General features: G+C 34.4%; 1 protein-coding gene across 1 annotated transcript in view; it reads right to left on the bottom strand.

The window, feature by feature from the left end:
- Nucleotides 1-27,836, bottom strand: part of LOC108240414 (receptor tyrosine-protein kinase erbB-4) — a 240,332-nt gene that overhangs the window by 80,089 nt on the left and 132,407 nt on the right. The window contains exons 3-6 of the mRNA XM_017423864.3: nucleotides 25,983-26,169; nucleotides 8,225-8,356; nucleotides 5,486-5,551; nucleotides 1,104-1,222 (exon numbers count right to left, since the gene is read on the bottom strand). Coding sequence (XP_017279353.1) covers nucleotides 1,104-1,222; nucleotides 5,486-5,551; nucleotides 8,225-8,356; nucleotides 25,983-26,169 — 504 coding nt within the window. The remainder of the gene's footprint in view (nucleotides 1-1,103; nucleotides 1,223-5,485; nucleotides 5,552-8,224; nucleotides 8,357-25,982; nucleotides 26,170-27,836) is intronic.

Here is a 27,836-nt window from a genome sequence, read left to right on the forward strand (position 1 = left end):
CAACACACATGTTAGCTCTTCTGACACTTCTGGTAATGGAGTGGCACAACAACACTTAGAAATGCACTAAACCATTACATTTGCAAAACAGATTATTTCTGAAAAAAAAACAAAAACAAAACATTGTTTGATGTTGTGTCATAATTCTACTAATTAAACTAATACATTGACCCAGAAAAAATTTAAAGACATACTTTAGAAATTATTCTTCTTCTTATTATTATTATTATATTACTTACATCAAAAGCTACATGTTAGTTTACTAAAATAAGCTTTATGAATAGGTTTTGCAAGGAGGTTTTTTTTTTGTCTACCTTTTATAGTATGCAGTATTCATTTATTTTCCCCCCTTCTATTGGCTTTTGAGTTCCACAAATAAAATTGAAAGAATTGAGTGAAAAAAGCCATGGACTTCAAATTTACCTGGAAAACGTAGTATTTTTCCTTTCTTTTATTGCCTTTGTTGTCTTATAATTATGCTAAAAGTCATCCAAAAACTATACTGTGTTATAAAGATCATCAGCCTTGCCATATTTAAATTTCACTAAATTTTAAATGGTAAAAAAATATATATATATTAACATTTATATTAAAAACAAGTAATGATACAATCAAAATTTTGCTTTCTCATGTAGACAACTTACTGACTTATACGTAAGAATCTTAATAAGTTATGCAAACTCAAATCTGCAGAAAACAATAAAAGTACTGTAAATAAATAAATAAAGGTTTAACATGCAATGATGTGAATATAAACTGGATAAGGCTGAAAGAGGTAGGAAGGATGGTTCACTGGTGAACTATATTTATTACTGGGACTTATGTCAGAGAAAAAAAAGGGAATTAAATGTCATTGAATACATTTATCACACAAGTGACATTTATGGCAAGAAAATGGCTTAAGCAAGATATTCTCTTGTAGGCATAGGTTGAAAAAGCAACAAAAAATTCATAAGTAAATACAACAAACAAAACAAAATATAATTGTAATATAAATCACAGTCTGATTCAAAAAAACTTATATTAAATAAAAACAAAAAAACATTGATTTTCCCAGAATGATTTGGAGTGACTGTTTCTGTTTGTTGTAAATGTCCACTTACAAAACAGTCTGTGTCCTTAGGGCCAAAGCAGCCACCGGCACACTCACGATGGCAGCAGTCACTTACATAGGGACCAAAGCAACGTCCGTCGCACTGTTCAGCACACACCGTCTTAGTTACTGTGAATTAACACATGTAAAAAAACAAAACAAACAAACAAACAAACAAAAAAAAAACAGGAACAGAAACTGTATCATATATAAAGTATACTATGATTGAATATTTTAACAAGTTTATGAAGGTAATGTCAATAAAAGAGCTATATACGAACATTCAGGGAAAATACTTCAAAGTAAAACTTTTTGTTTAGTTTTGTTTTTCTCTAGAGAAATAATTTTCAAAAATGTGCCAAATGACAGAAGCATCAAATTGGGAATTTTCCTTTTTTGGCTATTCTTGTCAGTAGTAGTGATAGAGATGCAATTTGTCCTCGTCTACTCTCTGACAGTCATGCACTGTACAGTAAACAGAGCTGTTCAACTGAAATGTAATGGCAGGAAATTAATATACACAGAAAAGTTTGTACTTGAAATTTCAAAACAAAACCATAATTTAATAGATAATGGGCTTTCAGAGGCATGTGCAGTCACAGCGGTCTAGTCTTTTACTACTGCTGGCTGTGGGAGTCTTTGAGTGTGTTTGGTCTGAAAAGCTCAACTGAAGCTGACACTTTTTTGCCACTAGCTATCTTAAATCATATTTTTCTCTCCCTGTATACATTCCTGGGGGTTTGTCACTGGATATGACAAAGTTGTAATGATGGCGCTTTAACTTGGTGCATTTCTGTCATAAAGAAGAGCGGCCCATCCCTTCTTCATATGTCTTTTGCAATCATATAAGCTACCGCATGCCCATCTGCCTCTCTTTAAAGAAGCTATATGTCAATGTACACTGAACATGCTGCAGACAGAACAGCTGATAAGAGACAACTTAAGCATCAGTTGTGTGTCTCGTGTGAGAAAGCAGGAAAACATCATTATATTTAAGACTACTGTATGGTGTTATGATGTTAAAGCTGTGAAATATCAGAGACAAAGTTGCTGCTATGCATGGGTAAGTTTTTCTGTACTTTATAGGGTTGAGTGTGTGCATGTGTGTGCCATGAATTCTTATATATATAGTTTTTGACCACAGATTAGAAATTCAGCCAACATCTTGTAAGTCAATAGTTTCATCACAGCCCCAAAATGTTGTCTGTACTCAATCGATTTCCTGTAAGACCAACTAACACCCTTGAGTAAGAATAAGTACAAACCTAAGAATAGTTTTGCACATAAATAGGATAACATGTAAACTAATTGGTGAACAAATAATGTATCTGAATTTTATTTTATTTTTTTATATAATTTTTGTTGTTTGTACATAATTCTGAAGGTCTTTAATTAGTCACATATCTTAATTAGAACTAAAGATTTTAGTTGTAACAATACAAATGTTGATATACAACATTATAAACTTGCTGAAGAGTAAACCTATGTTTTTGGGTTGCAAGCACAAGCTGTTTTGGCAAATGTTGCTTTTTTTATCTCAGCATTCTTGTGACAAGATACTATCAGGGTGATAGATACAGGCATCAGAAGAGTCGCCAACAAACATGCAAGCTCATGCACACACTTCACCCCACGCCTAACGTGCCATCAGCACCATTCCATTAACAGTGCCTGGGCTAAAATGAAATGGCCTGCTTTATTTGAAGACACTCTGCCAAACAAATGACCTTGCCAGAGAGAGAAACGCAATGCTGTTTATCAATTTGGTTCTAAAACTTCCACTTAAAAAATAAATAAATAAGAAAAAAAAAGTGCCTGGTGACAACAAATAGAGAAGGAATCCATCTCATGAAATATGCCTGGAAGCCTCCATTTGAACAGTCTGTGGACAGCAACATCAGTCAAGGAGCCACAACCTTCCACTTGCTATTTACATAAGTAACATTTTCTTTTTTCCACTTCTGAATTGAAAAATAACTTTAGTGATAAGATTCTGATTCTTATAATTTCCAATGAAACCTTTTTGTTTGTTTGATAAGAATTTCTGTGTCATCAATAGAAATGGTGAAGAAGTGTGAATTATGTAATTGCTAACTCTATTAAGTTTCTCCTCACTAAAGGAAACATCCCGTTCATTTCAAATAAATCTGAATATTTTTTACACTGAAGGAGCAACTACACAATATAGATTAAATGGTTCTTAGTTAGAGATGTCAAACTCTCATCTTCCATGACTTCCTAAAGAATGTCTTTGACTTCATGCCTGCTTTTCCTTACTGTCAAGCTGATAGGACAGATAAGTCCATATCTTGATGATAGATGTTTTTTTTTTGTTGTTGTTGTTTTTCTGTTTAGGTTACAAAAAAAAAACAAAAAAACATCCAGCTCTCAGAAACATTTATGTTTTGTTTGAAATTCAACAAACACAACAAAAATAATAAGTGTAATGGCATTTTTTTTTTCTTGCTTTCCAGATTTTCAGAAAAACATCTTGTTTAGACAAAAAATGTAAATCTTTTAACAGTAAACTATAGAAAAGAACAACTATAAAAGGTACCTAAAAGTCACTTATTTCAATCAATCCAGTTTTAGTAGTAGTTTTATCGCAATCCTTATTAAACTATCTTGATTACAAAAAATGCCTTTACTTACAGGGAAACATTAACTTACTGTAATGAAAGTAATTATTAATGAAAGTCCTTAAAAAACTGATAATTATTTTTTCATTGTTTTTATTTATTATTTTTACTTAATGTGGTGCATATTATTGAAGTGAGGACATGAAACTTTAAATTGACTCTTTTCACCTCCGCCAAGGCCATAGCGTCATAGAAAAATATCCTGATCCACATCATGAATGAGATCACCACCAAAGATTTAATCAGTTGGGTTTTCTTTTTTTTATGACAACCTCAACATTTCCTGAAAATTTCATCAAAATCTGTTCATAAGATTTTAGGTAACCTTGCTAACAGACATGGATAGACAGACAAACAAGAAAACAAACCAACCACCACGACCAAAAACATAGCCTCCTTATAATATTGATTCATTGGAGCAAGACTAAGGAGGGAAAGACTGCAGAAGAACAATAGAAGAAGTGTGAAAAAGGTTAATTCAAAACATCTATAAATAAACAACAACAGATACAGTTTGATAACAGTAAACCAACACCAAAGAGACAGGACTCAGGCTTATCTCAACCTGCTCAGTGACATTTTGTTAACTTTTTGCCCAACAGTTCATTTCTCATTATCTTAATAGGATCAGAACCACAAAACAAATGAAAAGTGCAGATGAAGAAAGCCAAAGAGTGAGCGATCGATGCATGGAAACCAAAGGGAAAGTGACTAAAACAGAACTGCAATAAATGCCAAAAAAATTTTAAAAAATAGAAAAAAATGAGAACAAAAAAAAGACAAAACAAGATAGCAACATATAATAAACTAATTAATAATGTCCACTTTTCCAAAAATGACCCTGTCTGTTTTTAATTTTTTTTTTTTTTTGTACATGCATGGCATATGAACACTGAACTATATTTTAGGAATGTGCAACTTTTGTTGGCTGTGAAAATAACTATATATGAAATGTTGACATGATGATTTTTTTATGTTAAAAGTGATAAGAAACAATGTATTTTACACCTTAGTGATATCTTTTTTAATAAACATTTTTTTAATCCTTTTTAATCACAAGCTAATTGTCTCATTGCTTAAACTGAACCAGGAAATGACAAATGTTTCCCTGTAATAAGGTGTAATGTCCCTGAGATAGAATTTGGTGTCAGAAAGGCATTCAACAAAATGGCTTTCCCTAACATTATAGCTGTGTTCTACAAATGTCACATTCAGCTCTTTATATGACATTTTTGTGAACTTAATCAAGTAGTGATATTACCTCAACTCAAACAGAAAATGTATTTTTATATGTGGTTTCTTTTGCATCCATCACCCAATTAGAGCATTGCAATTTGATCCCGATTTAGACCATCCTGACATAGATGGAGATCTGTATGCTGCATGAAAGATTGGATCTTAGGTCAGACTAAGGACATATAGTGCCCCTAAAACTTGAATCTTTTCAAATTCTGTATGTATAATTACCTGAAAAGCAAGTCTTTGTTACAAATAACATGCATTTTAATGAAACAATACTACATAAAACACATAAAAGGCTGAAGAATGAATTAAAATATATTATATTTAGTTATTTTCAATGTGGCTTCTCAAAAATAGCTGACTTTGTAAAAAAATACAACTACATTGATATTTTGTTGCAAAAGGCATTGATCCAGGGTCTAACAGGTTTCAAAGAATGACAGTCAAACAAGCAATACCACCAATTAAGAGCTAGTTATATGTTTCTATTTTACATTAGTAATGTACTTACACCTTTGACACTGATCCTCCTTGGGGCCCCAGCAACGGCCGTTACATGAACGATGGCACTTTTGACCTGCCAGTTTCCAAGATAAAAGGTGATTGATAATTAAAATGACAACGTTACAAAATGTCAGTTTTATTCAAAAACAGAACCTTAAAATAGTCCGGGGACCCTTAGCTGCAGTCTTTCTCCGAATAGTCCTATGAAGGCCAAACTGAATCAAAAAATAAATAAAGAAAGAAACAAAAAAAAGGACTCTATGGTTCTCAAGCTTTCCTTATAAAGTATGTGAGCATATTTGTCTAAAATACTTTAATTAACTCAAGTGTTTTCTTCTCAAGACTCATTATAAAAGCTATTTTCACATTCTAAGAGTGCATGATAATAAACAGACTGCAAGAAATTTAGTCAAAGACTGGTTAAAAACTAAATTCATATTGTTTAAACAATTTGCAGCAATGTATAAAGCATTTTTTAATTTTCTCTCTTACAGATGTAAGAAAAATAAGTACAGATGGCATATTTTTCTATCCGTTCAATTAACAAAACTTGCACACTGCATGACTCCACTCAAGTTGCAAGTTTTGCCCTGTCTGTGATGTTTTCACCATTTAAGTCTTTGTCAGACAAGGTTACTACGTGCAGCATCGTAGTGAATCATATATGTTTACAGTTGTGTGACCATGCCACGTTAAGCAAACTATGTAAGTATAACAAATAATTTACATACACAAACAAAGATTCTATGTAAATCCACTAAATATTTTAGTAAAGGACCTTAAGATTATTGCAGTACACATACATCAACTACGTAATGATGACATACTACCGACGTTGCTCAGACTACAACTCTTGAGAATTTCATTGCCCAGAGTTGTAGTCAATGCATTTCAATTTTTTTTTCCTTTTTTGTTGTTTTTTCAAAGACTTAATTGACTATTAATTAACTGAGTGTATTAAGTGAGTTTGAGTAAGTGCAAAAGTGCTGTCCTTTGTCCAAATGACAGCTATTAACATTAACATGTATTGCCCGATGAGAGCTTCTCCATATTGTGCCCTTCTCTTGTTATTCATCTCCAAAATGCTGTAAAAAACATTTTATTTTTCAGTCCATCCTTTCCCAATTTAAACCTCCAGTATTTTTTTTTTTTTCTGATCGGTTTTGTCCTTCCCCATCCTTCGGCTTTCTGTTTGTCCAGCCTGTTTTGTCAAATTACTTGAGACAGAAGTTGTCAGCCTTCTGTCTATGAAAAGCAGGAAACAAAACAAGGTAGGTTTATTTTAGGTTAGTTTTCAAATTATTGTAAACTCTGTACTTTTTTTTAAATGAACCCACTAATAGACAAAAAAAACTAAAGAAAAAAAAACAACAAAAAACAAAAAAAATAAAAATACAATTGTAACGATTATGTTACCCCGAAGAATGAAAGAAAAAGGATTACGTTCTTAGTAGTTGATTATAAATTTGTTGACCCTTGATCTTTGGTCGGGTTAGATGACATACAAGGGAGTCGGGGTCGATCTAAGGCTAAGAGGGCTGCAGAGAGGTGGGTGATTGAGCAGAATATCAATGCCATTACTAGTTAATATGCATCTGAAGCCTCCAGCAAGTGCTGAGAAGATACAGAAGGACATATGCTTACTGTCCTTTTATGTTATTGTATAACTATAATGTATTATATGATAAGAGCTGAACATGATGACAGGAAAAAAAGTCAGTTTGAGCAGTGAATTAATAAAAAAAGAAAGATGCGTGTTAAGATGTATAGCCAGTGAATGAACAGAAAAGGGTCAGAAGAGGTGGCTAAATTTATTCTTGCTTCACTGACAACCACATCACCCATCAACCACCCTCCACTTCCACACAAATTCACTCTAATAAACCCCATCATAACTCAGTGTGTTCATTAACATGTCTTCCAGCTGGGAACAGAGGGGCATTAAAGTGATTTGAGAAAGCAGTATTAGAAAATTGTTATGGTAAGCAGAACAACACAATGGGGTTGAGGGTTGAGGTTTTAATGGTAATGTTTAGCTGCTCACATGCAGCCACTTATCAGAACTGAATGGAAAGGTTAAGATATGACATCTTAGGATCAATTATGTACTCACAACTCACTGGCTCTACTGCCAGGTAAGAGGCATTTGCAAGGGCTTCAAGTAAGACTGGCTATGTTTTTGTTCAATATTGGTTCAGCAAAAAAATCATTAAATTTGAAGTTATTGGCTGTCCATTTTCATTTTATTATACAATGACAAAAGAGAAACTTTAGGAGGCACAAATGAGTGAAAAAAAAAATGTTGGGGTAAAACGACCCTAAAATCCCATTGTGCAAAATATGCAGTGAATGAAGCTAAGTTAAAATATTTTGAATTCCAGGTGCCTGGTGTATCCGATCATTGCGAAGATCTTTATCAGGTCAGCAGCTTGAAGTTGTGTTTTTAGTAGGACATTTGTTTTTTTGTTTTTTTGTTGTTGTTTTTTAGTAACTATCATATTAAACAGTATTACTCAAACAGAGCAAGAATCAATGCAGTACTCAATTTAGGCCCAGACTTGAAGTACAAAAATCCAATGATGATTCAACAATACAATTTACAGGTTTGAAGGAATGTGAAGTTGTGTGAAAAGCAAATTCTGAAAAAATACACATATACATCCTTAAACAACCCTGAAAATAGAGGTTTAAGTTTACAGACACTGAAATGCTGGTGCTTTAAATGTGTTCTTGTTGGGTTACTTACATGTGACACTACTATTTGTGGGCACCACAACAGGATTAACCCTTGGATTTTTGACAATATCCTGCCAGTGGATTGTATCTGCATGACAGAGGAACTTGTTCTGGTCAACATACACTCCTCCATTAAGAATTTCTGTGAAAAGGTAAAAAATGCACAGTTGGTACAAACACACATTGAGCTTTATGGGAGTTAAGCAGTTTGTAAAACTAAGATGAATGAACAAGATTAATAATAATAATAATAATAATAATAATAATAATAATAATAATAATAATAATAATAATAATATGTTTAAAGGCTAAAGTGAAAAAAAAGAAAAGAAAAATCAATTAGTAATCTTTCACCTATTTAAGGCCAAAAATGGAACTGCAATTTTGAGGTTAACACTTAAACATAGGTAAGAAATTTTGAGTATGTTATATCCTGAAGCAGAGAAGCCAAAGCCATGTTGCATCAGTGTTATTTAAACTAGTCCCATTTTGTAATTTATTTCCCATCAATCTTTTCTACAGATGTCTTGAGTAGACATGATGAATTAATCTCTAGTAGAAGCACAACACTAAATCTATTTGTGAGTTAAGCCCCAGTAAGACTCAAGAAGTTTGCATTTTTACATTTCACCCAGGTGGTGATGTATCACACCATCGTAATATGAACTGCTTTATCAGACCAGTGATCATCAGGCTCAAAGGGAGGATTGATTCCTTTGCCACACAAACACACATACATTGATCTGATGCAGAGGATGGTTTAGATTATTGTTGCGCAGGAGTTTAGAGAAGGCTTAATCCTGATTTATATTTGAGACAGAAAAAAAATATAGAAAGAAAAAAGACAAATATGGATAACTGAAAGCTGCAAAGAAACAGAAATTGAGAAAGAAAAAAAAAACACAGAGTAAAGCCCAGTAGCAGATTTGCATTATTTACAAAGATTGTGTGTTCTCTATCTTCATGCAAACAGAATACTGACACAAGGCTAAAACCGATGAGACGCATAATCGTACACGAGGCACCCTGCCAGCATCACACACAACTGGCCAAATGCAATATTGCCCCACAAAGCCTCGATTAAATGATGCTCCTCGGATATTAGCTGGTATTCAGGTCCCTTATACAAGTCCCTATCCCCCAACTTCAGTTTGCATATTCCATCTTTCTTCATGTGTGGTAGGACTGAGAAAATAAATTAATCCTGCTTCTCACCACAGGAGGGATATCACTCATCTATGAGGAGGCTATGTTGCAAAATCAAATTGTTTTCACAATAGGATGCTGCTGGCAAAGTAGGGCAATGGACAAACCAACAGACAAACAAAAGTACTTATTATGACAAAAATATCAGCAGGACTTTTCAATTTTGCTCAAGGAAGATATGCACACTGTACAACATCCAGGAATTACCATCATTTATCATTTATCCAAAAATTATAATATTCTCTGGTTAACACATTGAAGACACGTGTGGCCACCTGCAACAAGGAGTAAAATGAAGCTGCAAAAACAAAACAACAGCAATAAATAAATAAACTAAAAAAGCATGTTTTTTAGTTATTATTGACTGTGATTTTAAAAGTTTCTTGGAACATCATACTAGTTACCTAAGATCACCTGGATTGAATCTCAGTGCAGAACAGAATAAACAGTATAGACGTAAAAAATACATGTTAACAGCATGATTGCCACTTTTAAGCACATACTTGTGAACGCATAGTGATGCATTCTGACAATAGCGAAAATTGACCCCTTTTTAATTTTTTTATCTCTTTGGAAATCAATTTACTAAGCATAAGCGTGAATGGTTGGTTTAAAAAAGAACAAGATGAATAATAATAATAACAAGAAGAAGAAAATGTTCACAAACATTCACTATGTCACATGGTGGCTAAGAAGCCATTCTCGTTTTGCTGAAGACTGCCTTTTATGTACTCATTTGCAGCTTGCTTTTGGATCTCTAATAAAACTTGATTAGGCTTCTGCAAATCGATTTTGTGATTATTCTTTGGAAATAAATTTTAATGTGGTATTTACAGGGAAACATTGTACTTGTGTTTAAATACACTGCCTAATTACTATAATCCACTGTAAATGTAACATTCTGAAGCGATAAAAGACACTTGGAATCGTTAAGAGGTTATCAGATTGAAAGCAGGCCGACAGCCCCAATTTGCTGCCAGCAGAGCAACAGCAGAATTGCATTTAATAAATCTAGAAATATATATAATCATTTTTAAAGCCAAATTAGTCAAAACAAAGTCCAAATTTATATTACAGGAGAAAAAGGCAAATTATTTCTGGTTGGGCAGGAACAAGTCAAGCTGTATAAATCATTCTTAATAATTAATCACATAGCACAATCTAAAGAACTTTATAATTATAGCTTTTTTTGAACATGGTGCACCGTATTTGGACACTTATTTCATATACAAAACATGTATATGTTGTCTGATGTACAAGATGTTGGTTATCAGTTTAATTGGCTTCTTGCTGCAACTTTATCCATATCAATTGTATTTTCTCAATAAAATATGAATAAATAACAAATATCCATTTTGGAATGCCTGCGATATGATGCTAAATTCATGTTCGATTTGCTTCCATTAAAAGGAAATGCTTGGCTTGCATGTTGGTTGGGTGTGCAGCTAGTGACCTGAGGGAGATCAGTGGTTAAATGGCGTTGCTGATTATTTGGTAGGTGGAGTAAACATCTTAATTAGTTTATTCGCATAGCTATAGTGAAGCAATTTTTTCTCAACTACTCCCTCCACTCGTGGCTTTTCTCATGAGCAACTCCAAAAGTCTTTGAATGTGTGTATTGGTTTCAAAAAGCGCAGCAATCTCCCATATCAGGTTTCATGACCACTGAAAGAAAACAATATGAAATTCAGGGAGGCAGAACCAATGTATGCAGGCAATTATTTTGATGGTAAGTGCTTGGCGTGATGTTTTTTTCTCCCTTTATTGCTATGTGGAGATGAGTGATTAAAAGTGGGAGGCCAGTAGCAAGCCAATGAACAAAAAAACATTAATGACTTTGTGAGAGTCAATTAATGTGAACTGTTTTATGAAGAAAATGTAGCACAGCCGAAATACCATAATAAATAGCTAATTTACTCTGCTGTTGAAAAATTGCAATATTTAGTATCCTCCAACAAACATTGAGGGATATTTGATACAATTTTGTTGTTCTTTTTTCATCATTATCCATCAATGCATACAAGAAAACACATCACTGACAATATCAGAGTCCAGGGTTGTTGACTAGATTTCTGACTTGAAAGATGATGAAACTCATCTCAGTATTGTCATATCATGTACTGAGATAGTTAAAAAACAACTAAGTCAAGCTTTTAGGAAGTTGTCGTAACAAACACTATTATGTTAACTACATTATTTTGTCCCTGTTACATTAAGTTCCAAAGATACACTGAAATTACACTAGTGTAGATAAAATTTCCCTTTCACAACATCTTTAAACTGATTATAAACAGCTAAATAGTTTAAAGTTTTACAAATTACAAAACCATTTATGTTGTGAGACTTCAAATTGTTTGTTTGAACAGTTAGCATAATTTTGTAACAACAGATGCAGGGGAAATTTAGGTGTGATGACAGTCATCACGGGAGGCTCATTCCAAGTACAATTAATTAATTTGAATAACTAAAGCTGTGCAACATGCTTCTGATTAAGACAAACCTTTCACCTAATAACATGCACTGCAAATTATTTTGGAAAGTATTTGTTCAAATTTGTTTGTACAGAGATTGTCCCAGATGGTTTTATGTAGTAAGCCATCTGCCACATGAGGTTAAGATACAGTGAAACTAAGAGCAAACACAGTCAAAAAGCAGTAAACGTTTCAGAAATACACTCTAACAGCCTGCAAGTACAGTAGATAGGCATTTTAAAAAAAGAAAAAGAAAAAAAATATCTGGCACTTCTTCTTTGGTCTTGCACTGGAACTACAGATTCTATCCTGGGATTTTTCGGTGTTGTCACAATAACTGAGAGCTTTAACTTAGTTAAGGCTGAGCAAAGCTGTTGGCTCGCTAAAACAGAGAAGAGAAACTTTGGAAACAACAGGAAGATACAAATGTATTCTAGCTCAAAGTAGCTAAATGCTCAAAACCTGGTCCTGCAGCTTATTTAAACTCAAGTTTAGGTAAGCTGCACTCAGTAGTCAAAGCAGTAAAAAAATAAAATAAATAAATAAACTGTACATATGCCATAAACACAGTCAAAAAGGCACTTCCACAGACACACACTGCTCACTCTTGGCAGTAATGAGGAACTCATTATTATACATGCCTTGAGCATCAATTAAATTACCAGTTTGCTTTATCAGTAGGCATGTAACCAGAGGGCCTCAAATTTAAATCCAGACCCAAGAGCTGAGGCAATATGGGTGGAGAATGTCAGCACATCTCAGCTGTCACTCGGCAATGTTTTTGATGAATTGATCGTAAAAGCAACTTAAAATAAGAAAGAAATTCAATTACAATATTTTAGTACCAAAAACAATTAAAGAAAGGCAATAGACTACGGTAGTCCTATATCTTACAGAAACAATTTTAAAGAAAGTAAGTTGTTGCTGAAAGAAAATGTGAAAATAGTTTCCTTTATGCCCATACCACAATTAAAATGGGCAGGACTTGGTATGCAGTATACCAGGAAAAGTCAATTTTGAGCATCTTTGTGTCACAACAATTATTAGTCTTGGCCAGGGATGTTTCTTTCTTGAACTGCATAATTTTCTCAGCCTAGGAGGGTTTTCTTAAGGTGCTCTGGCTTCCCCCTACAGTCCTATAATTTGCACGCTGAATTAATTGGTGATTCTAAACCAGTGATTCCCAACTCTGGTCCTCAAGGAACACTACCCTGTATGTTTTCATTGTTTCCCTGCACTTCAGCAGGTCGTCGATGTCTGCAGAAGCCTGTTAATCACTCACTCATTCAAATCAGGTGTGTCAAAGCAGGGAAACAACTAAAACATGCAGCATTGGGTTCCTCAATGACCAGAATGTTGATGGTGTAGTCCCTACTCAATGTGCGATAATCCATGTCTGGGCTCACCAACTACTGCTCAAATCTAGCTTGTCAGCAAAAGCAAAAATTAACACTACCTGAAAGCAAGGAAGAATTTTAAAACTAAAGAAAATAAACAATATTGCACTGGAAGGGAGACAAACCTAATTTACATGCAGTAACTAATAGGCTTGTGCATATCTAAATAGTCCTTCAGCTTTTTATTCCATATTTTTTATTGTCAATTGAAACTACTAAACATTTCTTTGGTGACAGTTTCAAGAGAGGCAGTTATTTTTATGCCCAATAGTTACAAATACACATGCACATAACAAGAGAGAAAACTGTACTGCAAACAGGCCCTTTCTACAAATCCAACACTGATAAACAGTGAGCTTTATAAAAAAGGCACTTTCTGTGTAAAAATTCCAGATGCTCACTTTGCCACACAGGTCTGTGTCAATCACTGTGCTTTGAGCTGCTCGGTTGCTCACAGTGGATGTCAGGACAGCAAATCGCTGCCTTTGCACTACAAATAGGTGATCTCCCCTCCCATCCATCATCTGCTGCTACCTCACAGTTCCATCAATGTCCTCCAGCCCCCACTGTTGCTACTGAAATGCAGCAGGGACACACAGATGAGAAGTGCATGTGTATGTCAGTGCTCAAATGCATGTGAAAGACAAAAAGGAGAAATGTTTCTTTTGCTTGAATGCCTTGCACATGTGTGCAGACAGAGGAAAAAGTGTTAAAACTGTTAAGAAAATAAGCATTAGAGCTGTTTGCAGATGGACTTTGTGATGTTATCTCTATTATTTTTTTCATTACAATATGTTCTCAACAATATGGGGAAGCCAAAAAATGAAACTCCAGTGGTATTTTCTGGCCAGTCTGAACAATTAATTCCAACAAACTGAACTATGTTAAATTCATCTACTCACTGATGAACTACTGAACCTCAGAAGCTCAGCAGATGCCACACGCCGGGGGGGCCACGGAAAAAGCCGAAAACACTTGAGTGGTTTTTTTAGTTTTTATTTTGAAATTTCTACAAAAAAAAACAAACATTTTATGGCTATATTTTCACTGATGATGGCTTCAAAACACTGTTCAGTTCAGCTTTAAGTTCAAGACCTTTGTGTCATAACATAACAGAATTTGAGACAAAAACAAAACAGAAAAGAAATTGAAATATGCAGACAGTTGTTCTGCCAAATGGTGAGAAACTCATTTATTTATGTTACTCTTAAAACTAAGATACATGTGAGTGGTGTAACCACATTTAATAACTTAAGTTTCAAATGATTTAGGCACACTTTTATCTTAAGCCTGGGTGAAATATGTAATACAGTGGATTGCTATGTATTTTTTAGTTCAAGAATTTGTAATATGACCAAATTCATTTTCTGGAGAAACACAAGAAAAGCATGAACATTTTAACACTGTTAACAGAGTTCACATTTTGCATTGGTGTTACCCATTCAGATGTAATTGCACTTTTATGGGATTAACTATTGACCTGAAAAGAACAAATACATTAATTTCAACACATAAAAGTGCTTTACAAGAGGTTCACCAGAGAGATGGCAAGGGTAGATTTGATGCATCTGAACACACTGCGGTCAGGAACAGGGACTTGGGCTGTGTGTGTCTGTGCGTGTGTGCGTTTGTGTGTGTGCCAAATAGAACACCAATGGAAATGTAAAACTGAAAAAAAAAAGTCAAGAAAGGGAAGCTATTAAAGATTGAAGAAAGTCAAACACACAGTTTTAAATGAGTTTTTACTTCATGAGTACAAGCAATATGTGCCCCACTTACATATGCAGCAATGTGTGTAAGTGAATGCATATTTAATTTTAACATGCCGACCGACATTCATGGCTGATGGATCACAGCGGTACATCAAGTGAAAGGTGTTTCATGCACGCTGATTTTTTGGGTAATGAGTATCTACTTGTATTTCATGCAAAAGCCATTTGGTTTAAATGTACTGGTGTTTTTGTTTGTCTTTTCTAGTCATTTATTTTCTACCTACCTGTCCCTTTTCTGTCAATTTCTTTCTTTTTTTCATTGATAATCAGAGCTATAAAATGAAACTAGTGTTTTTTAAAGGATTGGATATTGCCCACTTTCTTTTAGTTTTAAGCATTGACCTTGCATAATCTGTTAGTGCTTGGAGTATGTGGTGGAGGTAATGCAGCTACTTGCACACCAAAATTAACTCAGTACTTGTAAAATTTAGTGAAGTACAGCCATTTTTATGTTTGCTATATATATATATATATATGTGTGTGTGTGTGTGTGTGTGTGTGTGTGATATATGTTATATAACTTCAGAAAGTAAAAATTAAAAAACAAACACACACAAAAGCCATTACATTTGTTTGTCTTTGTGATTGGAGGTTATAATATGTTATTTTCAGTCTACAAATGGGGAAACAATATTAAAGGTTTATATATCCACTTTAGAAAATGGTGGAGCAGCTGCTCCACCTGCATCATTAAGCAGGCGCCTTCATTAATGCTCACTGATACAATCTTAGCAACTGTTCAGACGTGCTCTGATATTTTGATTGAAAAAGCAGCTAGTAAAGGAAGATCGTTCCTAAATCTTACAAACAATATCAGAATACATGCACACTTTTCCTTTTTGTGGCATCTGTATTGACTAAAAAAAAATGACTCTACTGTAGACTCCTCAGTCAGGGATAAAGACAATAAAAAACATGGCAGCAGGTAGATTTGAATGTAAATGTGAGTATCAAAGACATTCAGTTGGTTTTATTGTTCTTGGAAATGAAACCTTATGAATCAAAATCAAATTATTTCAGGGATATTTGTGATAATATCCAACTCTGCTGTTCTTGATGAAGTAGGCTAGGTAACCTAATATGAAAAACAGACATTCAGGACTACACCGGTATGTATTATGTAAGAAATCTGTCTCAATATTGAACTGTAAAACAGCATTCATTTGTTTTTTTTTTGTTTTTTTTATCAATGGTTTGCAATGGTTTGTTTTATTCATAAATATGTCAAATCCCAGTGCAATTGATGACTTGGATTTATTAATATTGACAGAAAGGAAGCGGTAGTAAGACACCACTTTAACATTTACTGTAGTTTACTGAATTGCCATCTTCTCTTAATACTAAGAATGACAATGATCTGCGTTATTTTCATTTTTCTCATCAGTCTAGAGGAGCAAAGCTGTTGGTTTTTGCTCCAAAGGTATAGTCGATGTCATGGGGTGTTGGCCACGCACCCCACCCCCCAAACATACGCCTCTACTTTGCTGAGATAATTGCATTCACAGACTGCTGATTAAATTTGGCCCAACCCTTGTGCAATTGTTTCCAAGAGTCTTTATGAAAAATGGCAAAGATTTGAGGATTATAGAATTATACCCGAGCAAGGCAGAGCATCTGCTTAAACATGAGAAGAGGCAAAACTAAAATCATGTCAGAATGGTTATGGGGATGTGGTGTTGCATTCTTGCTTATTTTCAACTTGAGCTGTGATAAAATCCTGGTAATCTGAGCTTTATGGAGGAGGAGGAGGAGGAGGAGGAAATCATATTATAATACCTTCAGATAAGACAAATCTGAAACCAAGAAAGAAAAACAAAAACAAACAGCAGGAAAAAAATGGACAAAGATGTAAAACTATAAAAGATTATTAACATGATATAAATGTGTGTGATTAAAAAAAAAAAAAAAAAAGACCTTCAGTTGCTGAAGCTGAGGGCCACTTAGCTTATCAAGGCTGAAGTGTGATCAGCCTGCCAGCTGAATTAAAATGAGCCACAGTGTCTGGAATGGACAAGCAACCAAAGTTCTGAAGGAGGCAAAGAAAGAAAAAGGAAGAAAGAAAGAAAGAACGACTACGAAGATAAAATGCACAATTTGTCACAAGCAAACTGATTGGTTTTACAAAAAAAACGGATGCTGGTTTTAGTGTATTTATTTAGTTTGTTAGAGCAACAGCACATAATAAAGGTTTTGTTTGTTATGACTGAAAGACAAGTGACACTATACAGACTGATGTTCTCACTTTGTTTGCTCAGAAAAGCATTTCTTGAACATAAAATCATCACAGACATAGTGTCTGTCACAGAGATTGTAATGATTTAAAGTAAGACTATTAAGCATTTAAATCTTAAACACGCATCTCTAAATTTATTTATTTATTTATTTTTAATAATAAAATAATAAACTTCAGAAAAGTGACATGATTTGTTGGTACTGGTCACCGCAGCTTAAATCACCAAGGTAGAACTCAGGATTGTTAGGTAAATCTTCAGCAGCGAGTTTATTTTGATTTTCATAATTTTGAGTAATTAAAAAAAAATGGCAATCCAGCATTCACCCCCACGTCTTACAGTAAATAACCAAACATGTTGTGAGAAAAAAAGACATTGCCTTCAAAATGTCTCTTCCCATCTCTGGTACTTTGTGTTTGTGAAACTAAATGCAACACTAACAATGCATTTGATGAACGATTGCTAAAAATCAGTACCGTCAATCTCTTTTTCATTGATTATCTTGTCTTCCTTCTCTTTCTTAAATTGAACAGTTTATTCAGCATTAAACATAACAAGCATAATAGGCATAACTGTATTTTGGCTTTTACTTAGCGAATATTGTATTAGTATGACCTGACAATGGAGCACATGCCTTAGGGCTGTTGAGAATTTGGTGGCAAGTGTGATGATATTGATAGTAAAGAATCACAGAGATGATATATACAGCATAAACATTGGAATCACCCAACTTATTGATTTTGTATGAGTAAAGAAAAAGTGGGAAAAGAAAATTAATGAATGGATGGAAGTTTTTCTAACCTTTGACTGGAAATGTATAATTATGTAGTGAAGCCACACCTGGTGTTCCACATATGATAACAATAGCAAAGATACAAAAAATAAATAAATAAATAAATAAAAAAACCCTTTGTATGTATGTCTCATTACCTACCCCTGCCCCCCTCAAATGCTGTTCCACTTACTGAAGTCTTCAGCCTAAGAAGCAAAAATAAGCATATTAAATATTAAGCTGCCAAGGGAGAAACGGGGGGAGTCGTAGTGTTGAAGGCATAGATAGTTTTGTGTCTCTGTGTGGGTGTATGTGTAGCATGAATACCCTAAAACTTGACTGGGCATCATCTTAGATTTTTTTTCTTTTATTTCTGGGGATCAAAATGCTGTGCCCAGGTATTCAAAGCGAGATTTGCGAGGTTAAAACCTGATTATAGAGGGATAATTATGTAATTGTTAGTTTTGGGATAAGAATAAAGTGTTAGACATTCAGTTGTGATAAGATAAAAGTAAGAAACTAGGAAGTGCAGTTGTGCAAAGCCTCCCTATGTTAATGAGGTTTTTCTGTGTTTCAGCATCAGCACTGGTTTTGAGCTGTTTGGTGCGTAGCTTCTTTTTAGACATGGATTTTAAACCTTAATATGAATAACTTCAGAAATTTTGAAAGGCCTGTATTGTACTGTCGATCAGTTCATTCAGGTCAATTTAAAATCGCCATTTAACTTGAAGGCATAGTTTCTGTACTAAAGGAAGCCTGGATATGCTGAGAAAACCCAAGTAAACGCCACAGAAAAAGTCTGAACAGCTCAAATTTAAACCAGAGACCATCTCGATGTGAGGCGACACTGCTAACTGCTGTGATAGCCAAAAAAGTTGTTTTTATTAATGTTAAACATTAAGTCTAAAAATCGACTTATGTTCATATAGGCTTTACAAATAAGTTGATTAAAAGTGACAGTTTTTGCAGAAGCTTTTGATACCCACTGAGCTGCCAGTGAACTACCATTTTATTTGCTTTCTTTCTTATTTTGTTTCTCCTCAAAGATGAGCACTAGATGCATTTGACATCAAAGAGTCATCTCAAACACAGTCTGGCCCTCAGAATCAAAGTAAAGAAAAAAATGTCCAAGGCTGCAAATCTTTACAGTGACTTGGTAAAGACACAATGACAGCCAGTCATTGACAGAAACCGAACATGACAACCAAAGCATGAATGTTTGAATGTCATCATCTATGACACACTTTTCAAAAGAATAAAACTGAAATATATGATGAATTAGGCAAACTTTTAAAACTCTTTTACCTAAACAATAAACATTTTGTTTTCTTGTTTATCACATGAATAATATATGGTGATAACTCAGTCACAAATTTAAAATTGTTCAATCAAAGGAATAATAGTTTTGAGATATAACAATAGGGACATATCTCACAGTTTTAAATTCAAATTGTTCCTAACAAATGTCTGCAATAAACACTTATATTCTCAGTGTCTTTTCTTGCAGCTAAATGGCAAATAAATCACTACATGAATAAATACATTTATTATTATGTGTGGAAAGTGACAATATATTTTCATATTTTGCACAAAGAAAAAAAGAAAAAAGAAAAAACATTTACACAAGACTTCAGTTAACTGAACAGCATCTTAAAAGTCTTCAGGAGTTTTACATCTACATCATAACAGATCATTCCGATCTAAGTTATTGCCTCAGGGGAGGGAAATGTTAGAGAGCGTAAGAAGAGAACTGTGTTTTTGATTTCCAATCGGTATTAAAATTCCTTCCATGAATACTTTAACTTTTAATGAGGTTAAAGTCCATTTTTACTTCCAGCAGACCACTGAGTTTCAATTAGGGAGGATATAAAGGGCATGTAGTGATGTTTAGGTAAGTCTGAATATATATTTTTTCACCTGATAAGATGAGAATAAAATGTTGGAGAATGGGCTAAATATTTTTTTTCACCTGCCACCAAAAGGCAGAGCAATATTGTTTATACCCGAGTCTTTGTGTGTGGGGTGTGTGTACCATTGTGTCTTTATGTGCATGTCTGTTCCCCAAAATTTTGCTTTTAGAATAAACAACAATTATTTTTGGTTATTTTTTTTTTCTTTTAAAGGCTAACTTAGTTGTGTATTTTTATAAAATCAAACTTGCATTTGTAGCCTACTAAAAAGAAAAAAAAAATTGAACAGCAGTTGAAAATGATGTTTCCTCTAACAAAAATGCACAATTTAAATTTAAGGTGGAAAAAAAAGTTTTACGTTATTTGTTTGTTTAGTATGTGCTATATCTTTTTCTGCTTTTCAAAGCTGTGTTTTGCAGGACACACAAGATTTATATTTGAAGCCATGAACAAATGTCCAACGTGACAGTAACGCTGTCAACATGGTAGACAGGTATGATCTTAAGTTTCTCCTGTGTCAAATAAATAATCCCATGAGCACTTGTAAAATATGTTGAAACATATCAAATATGTAGGGGGATTCTCTAGTTCATTTGCTAAGAGGGAATGTCATTTTTTATTTATTTTATTATTTTAGATAGACAACACTATCAAAGAACTTGTATGGCCATGTAAATGTCTTTTCCGCTTGATTTTTTTTATATCAAAATTTGTGTCACCATTTTGTTTAAAAGGTCTGACAACATATAATAATCTTACAATAAAATGATGGAAAGCTGTATGTAATGATGAAGCATTAAGATTAGGACCCCAATACAGATTTGAATACATCCAATAATAGGATAAGTTGGAAAACTGCAATTTAGATTCTGATATCACATAGAGTTAAAGCAAGATTGTCACATGGGTGTGGGAGTAAATTGTTACAGCGTAGGTGTGAAGTACAAATGAATACAAACAATTCTGATGACCAAGCATCGATTTGTAGAACACCTAGCAGCAAAAAACGAAGAAAAAAAAAGTTTCCATCCACATCCACTCATCCATTTATTCATCTATTTTTTTTTTGTTTTGGTTTGTTTTCTACATTCATTTATTATTTATTATTATTTTGTTACAGAGAGTTACATTTTGACAGGCCACCAATTCATCACAAGTCTATTTAAAGACACTGATGACAAACCATCCATCCAAATATATTTTAATTCACTTTTTATTATGATTGTTGTTACTGTCATATTCCCCACATTCAGCCCATCATCTCTTCACTAAAGTCAAAAAGGAAGAAAAAAAGAAAACTGACTTCAGTAGTTTCACTATCTTTGTCAACCAGTGGTATTACACAGCAATCAATTAACACCAACAACCACAAAAGCCTGTTCCAGACTTCAGTTTAACATGTTCCCCTCACAATCCACATTAAGGGCTCACAAATGTGACAGTGTGAATGTCGTCCTTCAAAAAGAAGTCCCTTATGCCCCCTTCCTGGAGCAGTGAAATATTGAGTGTGACACGGGAGTAATTGCATGGGAAGTAATCAATTAGACACACAATTGAGGGAGACCTGAGGTCTGTGAGCTGCCAGGCAAGAAGCTCAACTGAATTCTGGTGACATGGACTGAACAAATCCAGCCTGACTATTCTGCTAAAATTGCTCTTTCATTACCTAGTAGTTCTATGATGAAAAAAAAGTCTTAGGGATCAGAAAAAGACAGTAATTTTATGTCCCCTCATTAAGCAGCCCTTTGTCTGGGGGAAACACACTGACTCAAATCATCACTTTCACCTTGCCCCATCCAATCTTTTCAATGCCTCCCTTATGTATTGCTGTCACACAACACTAAGCAGGACATGTTCAGCAGATGATACTGCAACTGCAGTGGCCTTTGGAGAGCACAGACAGACTCAAGTCCTCAAAAAGAGTTTTGGATACATTGAAAAATTCTGCCAACATGATATTGTATGTGTTTTCGAGAAAGGCACCAATACGACAAACCAAGACAGCTAACTGAAATATGGCAGTGAAAGAAAGAGGGATAAAGAGATGGAATACAGACAGAAAATGGGATGGGAAAAAAAAAGACAGCAGATGGGCCATGAAGAAGTGGATAACGCCTTGGCGTAAAACGCAGGCTTGTGTACATGCATGCAATGAGAGAAGATCATTCAGCAGATGGGGCCTCAGATTGGATGCTTCATTTTAGACAGACGCAGTGCAGGCGTAGGGTGGTTAGAAAAAAAAATGAATCAACAACACTAAACAAATGTGGAAAAAAATAGACACTGGGTGAAATGGGGAAATGGGGGCGGGGTATTGGCAGTAAAATGTGTTAAATCAGAAAGCTCATCTGTGTTTAGTTCCTTATTGAAGCTTTTATTATTTTGCCAGAAAAGGAGACTGTAATTATCATCTGAAAGGACAGAGGCTGCACAGGCTTCATGTAAATCCAAACAGAAGTGTTACAAATGTTTACATAAACATAAAAAAATATTATGAAATAATTGTATCAAATAAAAATGAGGAACTTGAGAAGAAAAAATGCCAGAAGTTAGCTCTGTTTAGACTTTACCTTGCTTGGATATGAGATGGGAGAAAATGAGTAAAAACTACTTCAAGTTCTATCCAAACCAATTAAATTTAAATAAGATTAAATAGATTGCTTTTGAGAAAACAGTCCACGTGATGAAGTTTTATTTTTTCTTTAACTTTTTGGCCCCTGAAAGCAATTTCAAACAACTTAGCTTGCCACACTTGGGGAGTGTCTTTCATATTTATTATTCTATACACCCCTGTGCACACAAACACAATCCCTTAACTTTCCCCATGCTTTGCTGTCCCTATATTTCATATTCATGAGGATAACTTAGCTAAGCTTGATTGAAAGGTGCATCAGAGGGAGTCCTATCCCTGCTCAACCAAAGACCTCCCTTCATCCAATCCTCCAGTCTCCTTAAATCTAGAGAGTCCATTCACAGCATGCAAAAAGTGTACGAGAAAAATCAATAAGTGCAATGCTACAATATACTAGCGACAAATTGATTTCATCCCAAGGCAATTTTGACTTAAGTGGAAACGCATGTGGTTTCAACACCGAAGGGGTCATTTACTGTGCCTTCTCTTGATTAGCCTTTTATGTTCTTAATACGTTTCATCCCATTATATGTGTTGCATTATATTGATCATTTTATACTTCTTTTTGGAGTTTTGAAGCTATTGGTAGAGGAACAATAGACTAAATGACAGCAACATCAAAGGCTTTGTAATAAGTGAGACACCTAGCCTTGGAGAGTTTGATCTGCGTTACTTGATGCACTGCAGTGGATCTATCCTGATGATTTAGGATCATTTCTTTCTTTAGCAGCACACTACAGACGTATGACAACTGTAACCAAACAAACCAGTGACTTCTCTCATGCCTCCAGTAAAAGTTGAATATACTGTCAACTTCATCTACACAAAAAGCAGTGATGTAGACCCTTCAAGACAAATGACTTCCTATGAAAACATATTGCTGTAGAAAGAGAGAGGAAAAAATAAAAATGTTATCCACACACACAGATTGTTAAACTGAACATGTACTATTGTTGTTAGAAATATAATACTAAAGGATACATTGTATGATATGTTGGGGCTTAGGTGAACTTTATAGCAGAAAGGACAGTTATTGTCAAGGCAAGACAAACATCATCTTTCGCTTTACTTTGGTCCTGTCTTTTGCACTGGTTTTTATGTTCAGCTTCATCTGTCAGACAGATTACAGCAAATGTAGCTACAGAGTTGCTGCAAAAAACTTTTTTGTTTTTTCACATTTCGCTTATATATATATATATATATATATATGAATCTAATTGATCTGTACATTTTTGCCATCTTGTTTTTATGACTGTATTTGTTTAATACTACTTTTGCTGATGTCTTGTACAGCACTTCTTCTTTATAATAACTATAAAACCCCCTAAAAACCCCTCATATAAAAAGCCCAAACTTAGCCTCCCCTACACTCATATTGCACAGAATACAACCAATTTTCAAATAAATTGGTTGTACAACTGTAGAAACAACACTACCACAGGTGATTGTTTTGTGTGATGTGACAGCAGTAAGATTTTCTTTCCAGACAAATAACATCAATATTATAGGCTATCAAGTTATTTTTCTTTGATTGTTTCTTTGTATCACTTGAAACAAAGAAAAGTTTTCAATATTCTACTTATTGAATAAGACACAGAGTTATGAAGTGGAGCAGATTCAGACCAGTGCTTTGGTGCGTGTGTCATCCCCCCCTCCCCGTTAATGGCTTAAGGCCATGGATGGCACATCAAACAGTTGCATCTCACAGACTCACAGAGTCCAACCCCAGCTCCCCCAGCACTGGCTTCAACTTGGCACCAAAATGAAAAAGGCTGGCTTGGCAAAAAGCTGTTGTTGGTGCTATACAAATGCAATTCCAAGTGTAGTGAAAAAATGTAAGAAAAGATTGGACGTACCACAAAAGCACATATTGAAGCTACACATAAAGACTAATGGGACTGGGCTGATTCCTTCAACCCACCAGGAATAAAGAGTTGAAGAGAACAATGAGTGACAACTAAATAATTTAGGAAGGGGAGTTGAAAGAGGTTCAGTACAATGCTTCTAACAAAGCTAAATAAAGTTTCAGCTCAAACTAATTGTAATTTTCCATTGCTGTAAGACTTATTTATGTTTTTCTTTATTGTTATTTAAAAGATACTGCTGATATCTTAGCAAACTGTTTTATTTTTTCGTAATTGTATTACTTTATTTGTCGAACAGTTTTAAACAAAAGCGTGTGATAAGATTCAATGTGTAGTATGCCACAAGTCTGACTGAAGGTCATCTTTAATCCTAAAGATGATCAAAACTAAGTCTTTATTCTTATTATTATCAGTATATTTTTGTACAGTATGTTGTAAAGTACTGGCCAGGACTCATGACAACCTGTTGTCATTCAACATTTTTCCTAGATTGTACATCTAAACGTATAAAAAAAAGTTACAAGGATGAATTTAGCTTTAAAAAAAAGTATATAGGACCTTTGATCTTGTGTTGCACATAACGTAGGCTGTCTAGGGCCCACTGCACTTAGCCCTGAAGTGGAAGAGCACTTTATCTTCTTTACAAGTCAAGAACTTCATTTTATACTGACCTCAAGATCATGGCTTCTGAAAAAAAACCTAGCAGCACAATCTATTGTTCATAAAGCAGCAGAGCCACCCACACAATGCTTTCCTACTTAGTGCACCATTTCATCAGGAATCACATTTTCTATCTCCTCAACTTTCGAGGAAACAGGCTTGGGCCAAATGATGAGTAGATTGTCAATCCTGGGGTAATATTTTTGGTTTGAGCAATAGGTGACAGACAAGACCAAGCCTTTCCACAATATTGTGTCTCGGTGTCATTTCCTTTAGTGTAAAAGGGTTAATTGAAATGACAGCTCTAATTTGTTTCATTAAAGAAGAAGAAAAGGCAGACATACTAATTCTGTACTAATGTAACAAGCCAGTGCCAACACACAGCTGGTTTATCTATTTACTGTCTAAAAAGCCACGTGTATGCATTTGTGCTGTGCCTGATATGTTTTAGTACCTTTTCTAATTTTACTGGGAAAATGTTTTCCAGCAGAATGATAGTTTAATTATATCTAATAAAATGCAACCTGTTACTCAGTCATAGTGATTCAAAAGATAAACAATTCCAATCGGTTATATTTTCAGAGGCAGAACTCTATTTATAAAAAAATAGTTGACTAGATAATGCACACTGCAAATTAGTATTTAACATTTAAGTGTGAGACTTTGGGCATTTTTTAATCCACATAATTTGGACTAGAAGGCAAAAAAAAATAGTCCAAAATATGTTTCTCAGATTGCTTCAATATGCCTCACATAGAGAATTACAAACATTAACTGCTTTTATATATTTTTTTGACATATAGAAACAAACAAACATAATGTATTTAACTTCTAAATACCTTAATTACTTACCCGTAAGGTTTTTAAGACCCAACTGCCGCAAACCAAAGTTTCCATCTCGTCTGTAATTGAGAAAGATTGCAAGGGAGTAGCGGTCCTCATACAGTTTGGTTCCTCGAATGATCCTCAAGTTCTCCAATGGCAGGAAGTCAAATTGGTTTAAAGCCACCAGTACATAGCCTGTCACTTCTCGGATAGACTGTGGACAGAATTACGGAAGGAGAGATGTCAGAGACTTTTTTTTTCTGTTTATGATAATTTCATAAGCAAAAGCAATAAGAAAAAACAAAAAACAATATTTTTGGAAACCTTTCAGAAATATATTGTTTACATTCAAAAATAAGCACAAATTTAAAGACTATTTACAAAACAATTAAATAAAAAGAAGAACAGTTTGTTATACAGACAGTAAACTGTCAGTCTTGAGTTTCCACAATTTACTGATGGGAGATGCCTTACTCTCCATCTTCAGATATTTTTAAATAAATGTCTGTTTTTTAAAATTTCTTGATAGTTTTTTTTCTGCATATGACTAAAAAAGTCATGTCCATACATTTTTAATTTTCTTATTTTTAATTATTATTTTTTTGTAGAGAAAATTATTTAGTACCAAGACATCATTTATACCCTGCTTCTTGCACAGTGACTGCTGGAGATAATCACCAGCTCCCCTTTCACCCAGACAAGAGAAGATGGATGGATGGATGGATGGATGGATGGATGGATGGATGGATGGATGGATGGATGGATGGATGGATGGATGGATGGATGGATGGATGGATGGATGGATGGATGGATGGATGGATGGATGGATGGATGGATGGATGGATGGATGGATATATCATTTACTATACTATGTTCAGCTTTCATTTCCAAAATGTCTGTTTGAATAAAAGGCAAAAGCATGGTTAAAGTGTAAATGGCAACTATTGTTCACTTGCATAGCTACTTGTCATAACTTGTTTTATTTTAAGTTGTTTTCCATTTTGGTTTATTATTTGACCTTTTCAGCTCTTGACTTGGCATTGGGGTTAGAAGAATTCTTGCATAGAAAAGGAAAAAAAAAAAGAGTAAAATCAGGTGATGGTAGTTTCTTAAGTGTACAGGGCTTTTGTTTAAAACAAGAGTGTATCTATATTTTATTTTACGGCAATGTAGTAGCAGAAACAGGGTAGTAGCAGAGAAAAAAAAACAACTTGCTAGAGGGAAAGGCAAAACCAAATGAGAAATAATAGCATCTGTGGGGAGTATATAATTAGATAAGTATAAATCAATAAAAAATAAATAAATAAATAACTAAAAGAAGAAACAAGCAAAATACAAAAAGCTAATAAAATGGGAAAGGCCTACATCAAATTATTTAAAAAAAAAGTCTTCAAGGTCACTTTATGCATATTCAACCAGGGCAGTGAGTTGTGTTACAGCATCCTAGGGAGGAGATTTTGCTTCAGAGTTTGTGACCTCGCTGCAAAACTTGGCTCAGGGTTCAGCGCTCAAAGCTGGGCTCAGCCTGGGGTGACTGAGCCACAAGGACAACCATTGCTTCACACTTTAAATGTCATTTAGGGGGGATATAACGACTGTTGAGACATTGGCAAGAAGCCACCCGGCCGGAGCTGCTGGTGCGTGAATCAAAGTGACAGGCTGTGTCCTTTTTCTCCCATCCACCATCATGGTGGCTGTCATTAGCAGATGAGTGGTCAGTAAAATCTTTCCATGCTGGCCCTACTTATTTTGATGATCAACAAATCTGTGTGTGAAGTGCTGTTGCAAAATATGTAATGAGCAAAACTAAGTCCTAAGGAAGGCCCTAGTAGCTTAGTCATGGCTGCTGACAGCTGTCAGAGAGTGTGGTCATCAGCCACC

Source organism: Kryptolebias marmoratus, linkage group LG6 (genome assembly GCF_001649575.2).
Source record: "Kryptolebias marmoratus isolate JLee-2015 linkage group LG6, ASM164957v2, whole genome shotgun sequence".
Lineage (NCBI taxonomy): Eukaryota > Metazoa > Chordata > Actinopteri > Cyprinodontiformes > Rivulidae > Kryptolebias > Kryptolebias marmoratus.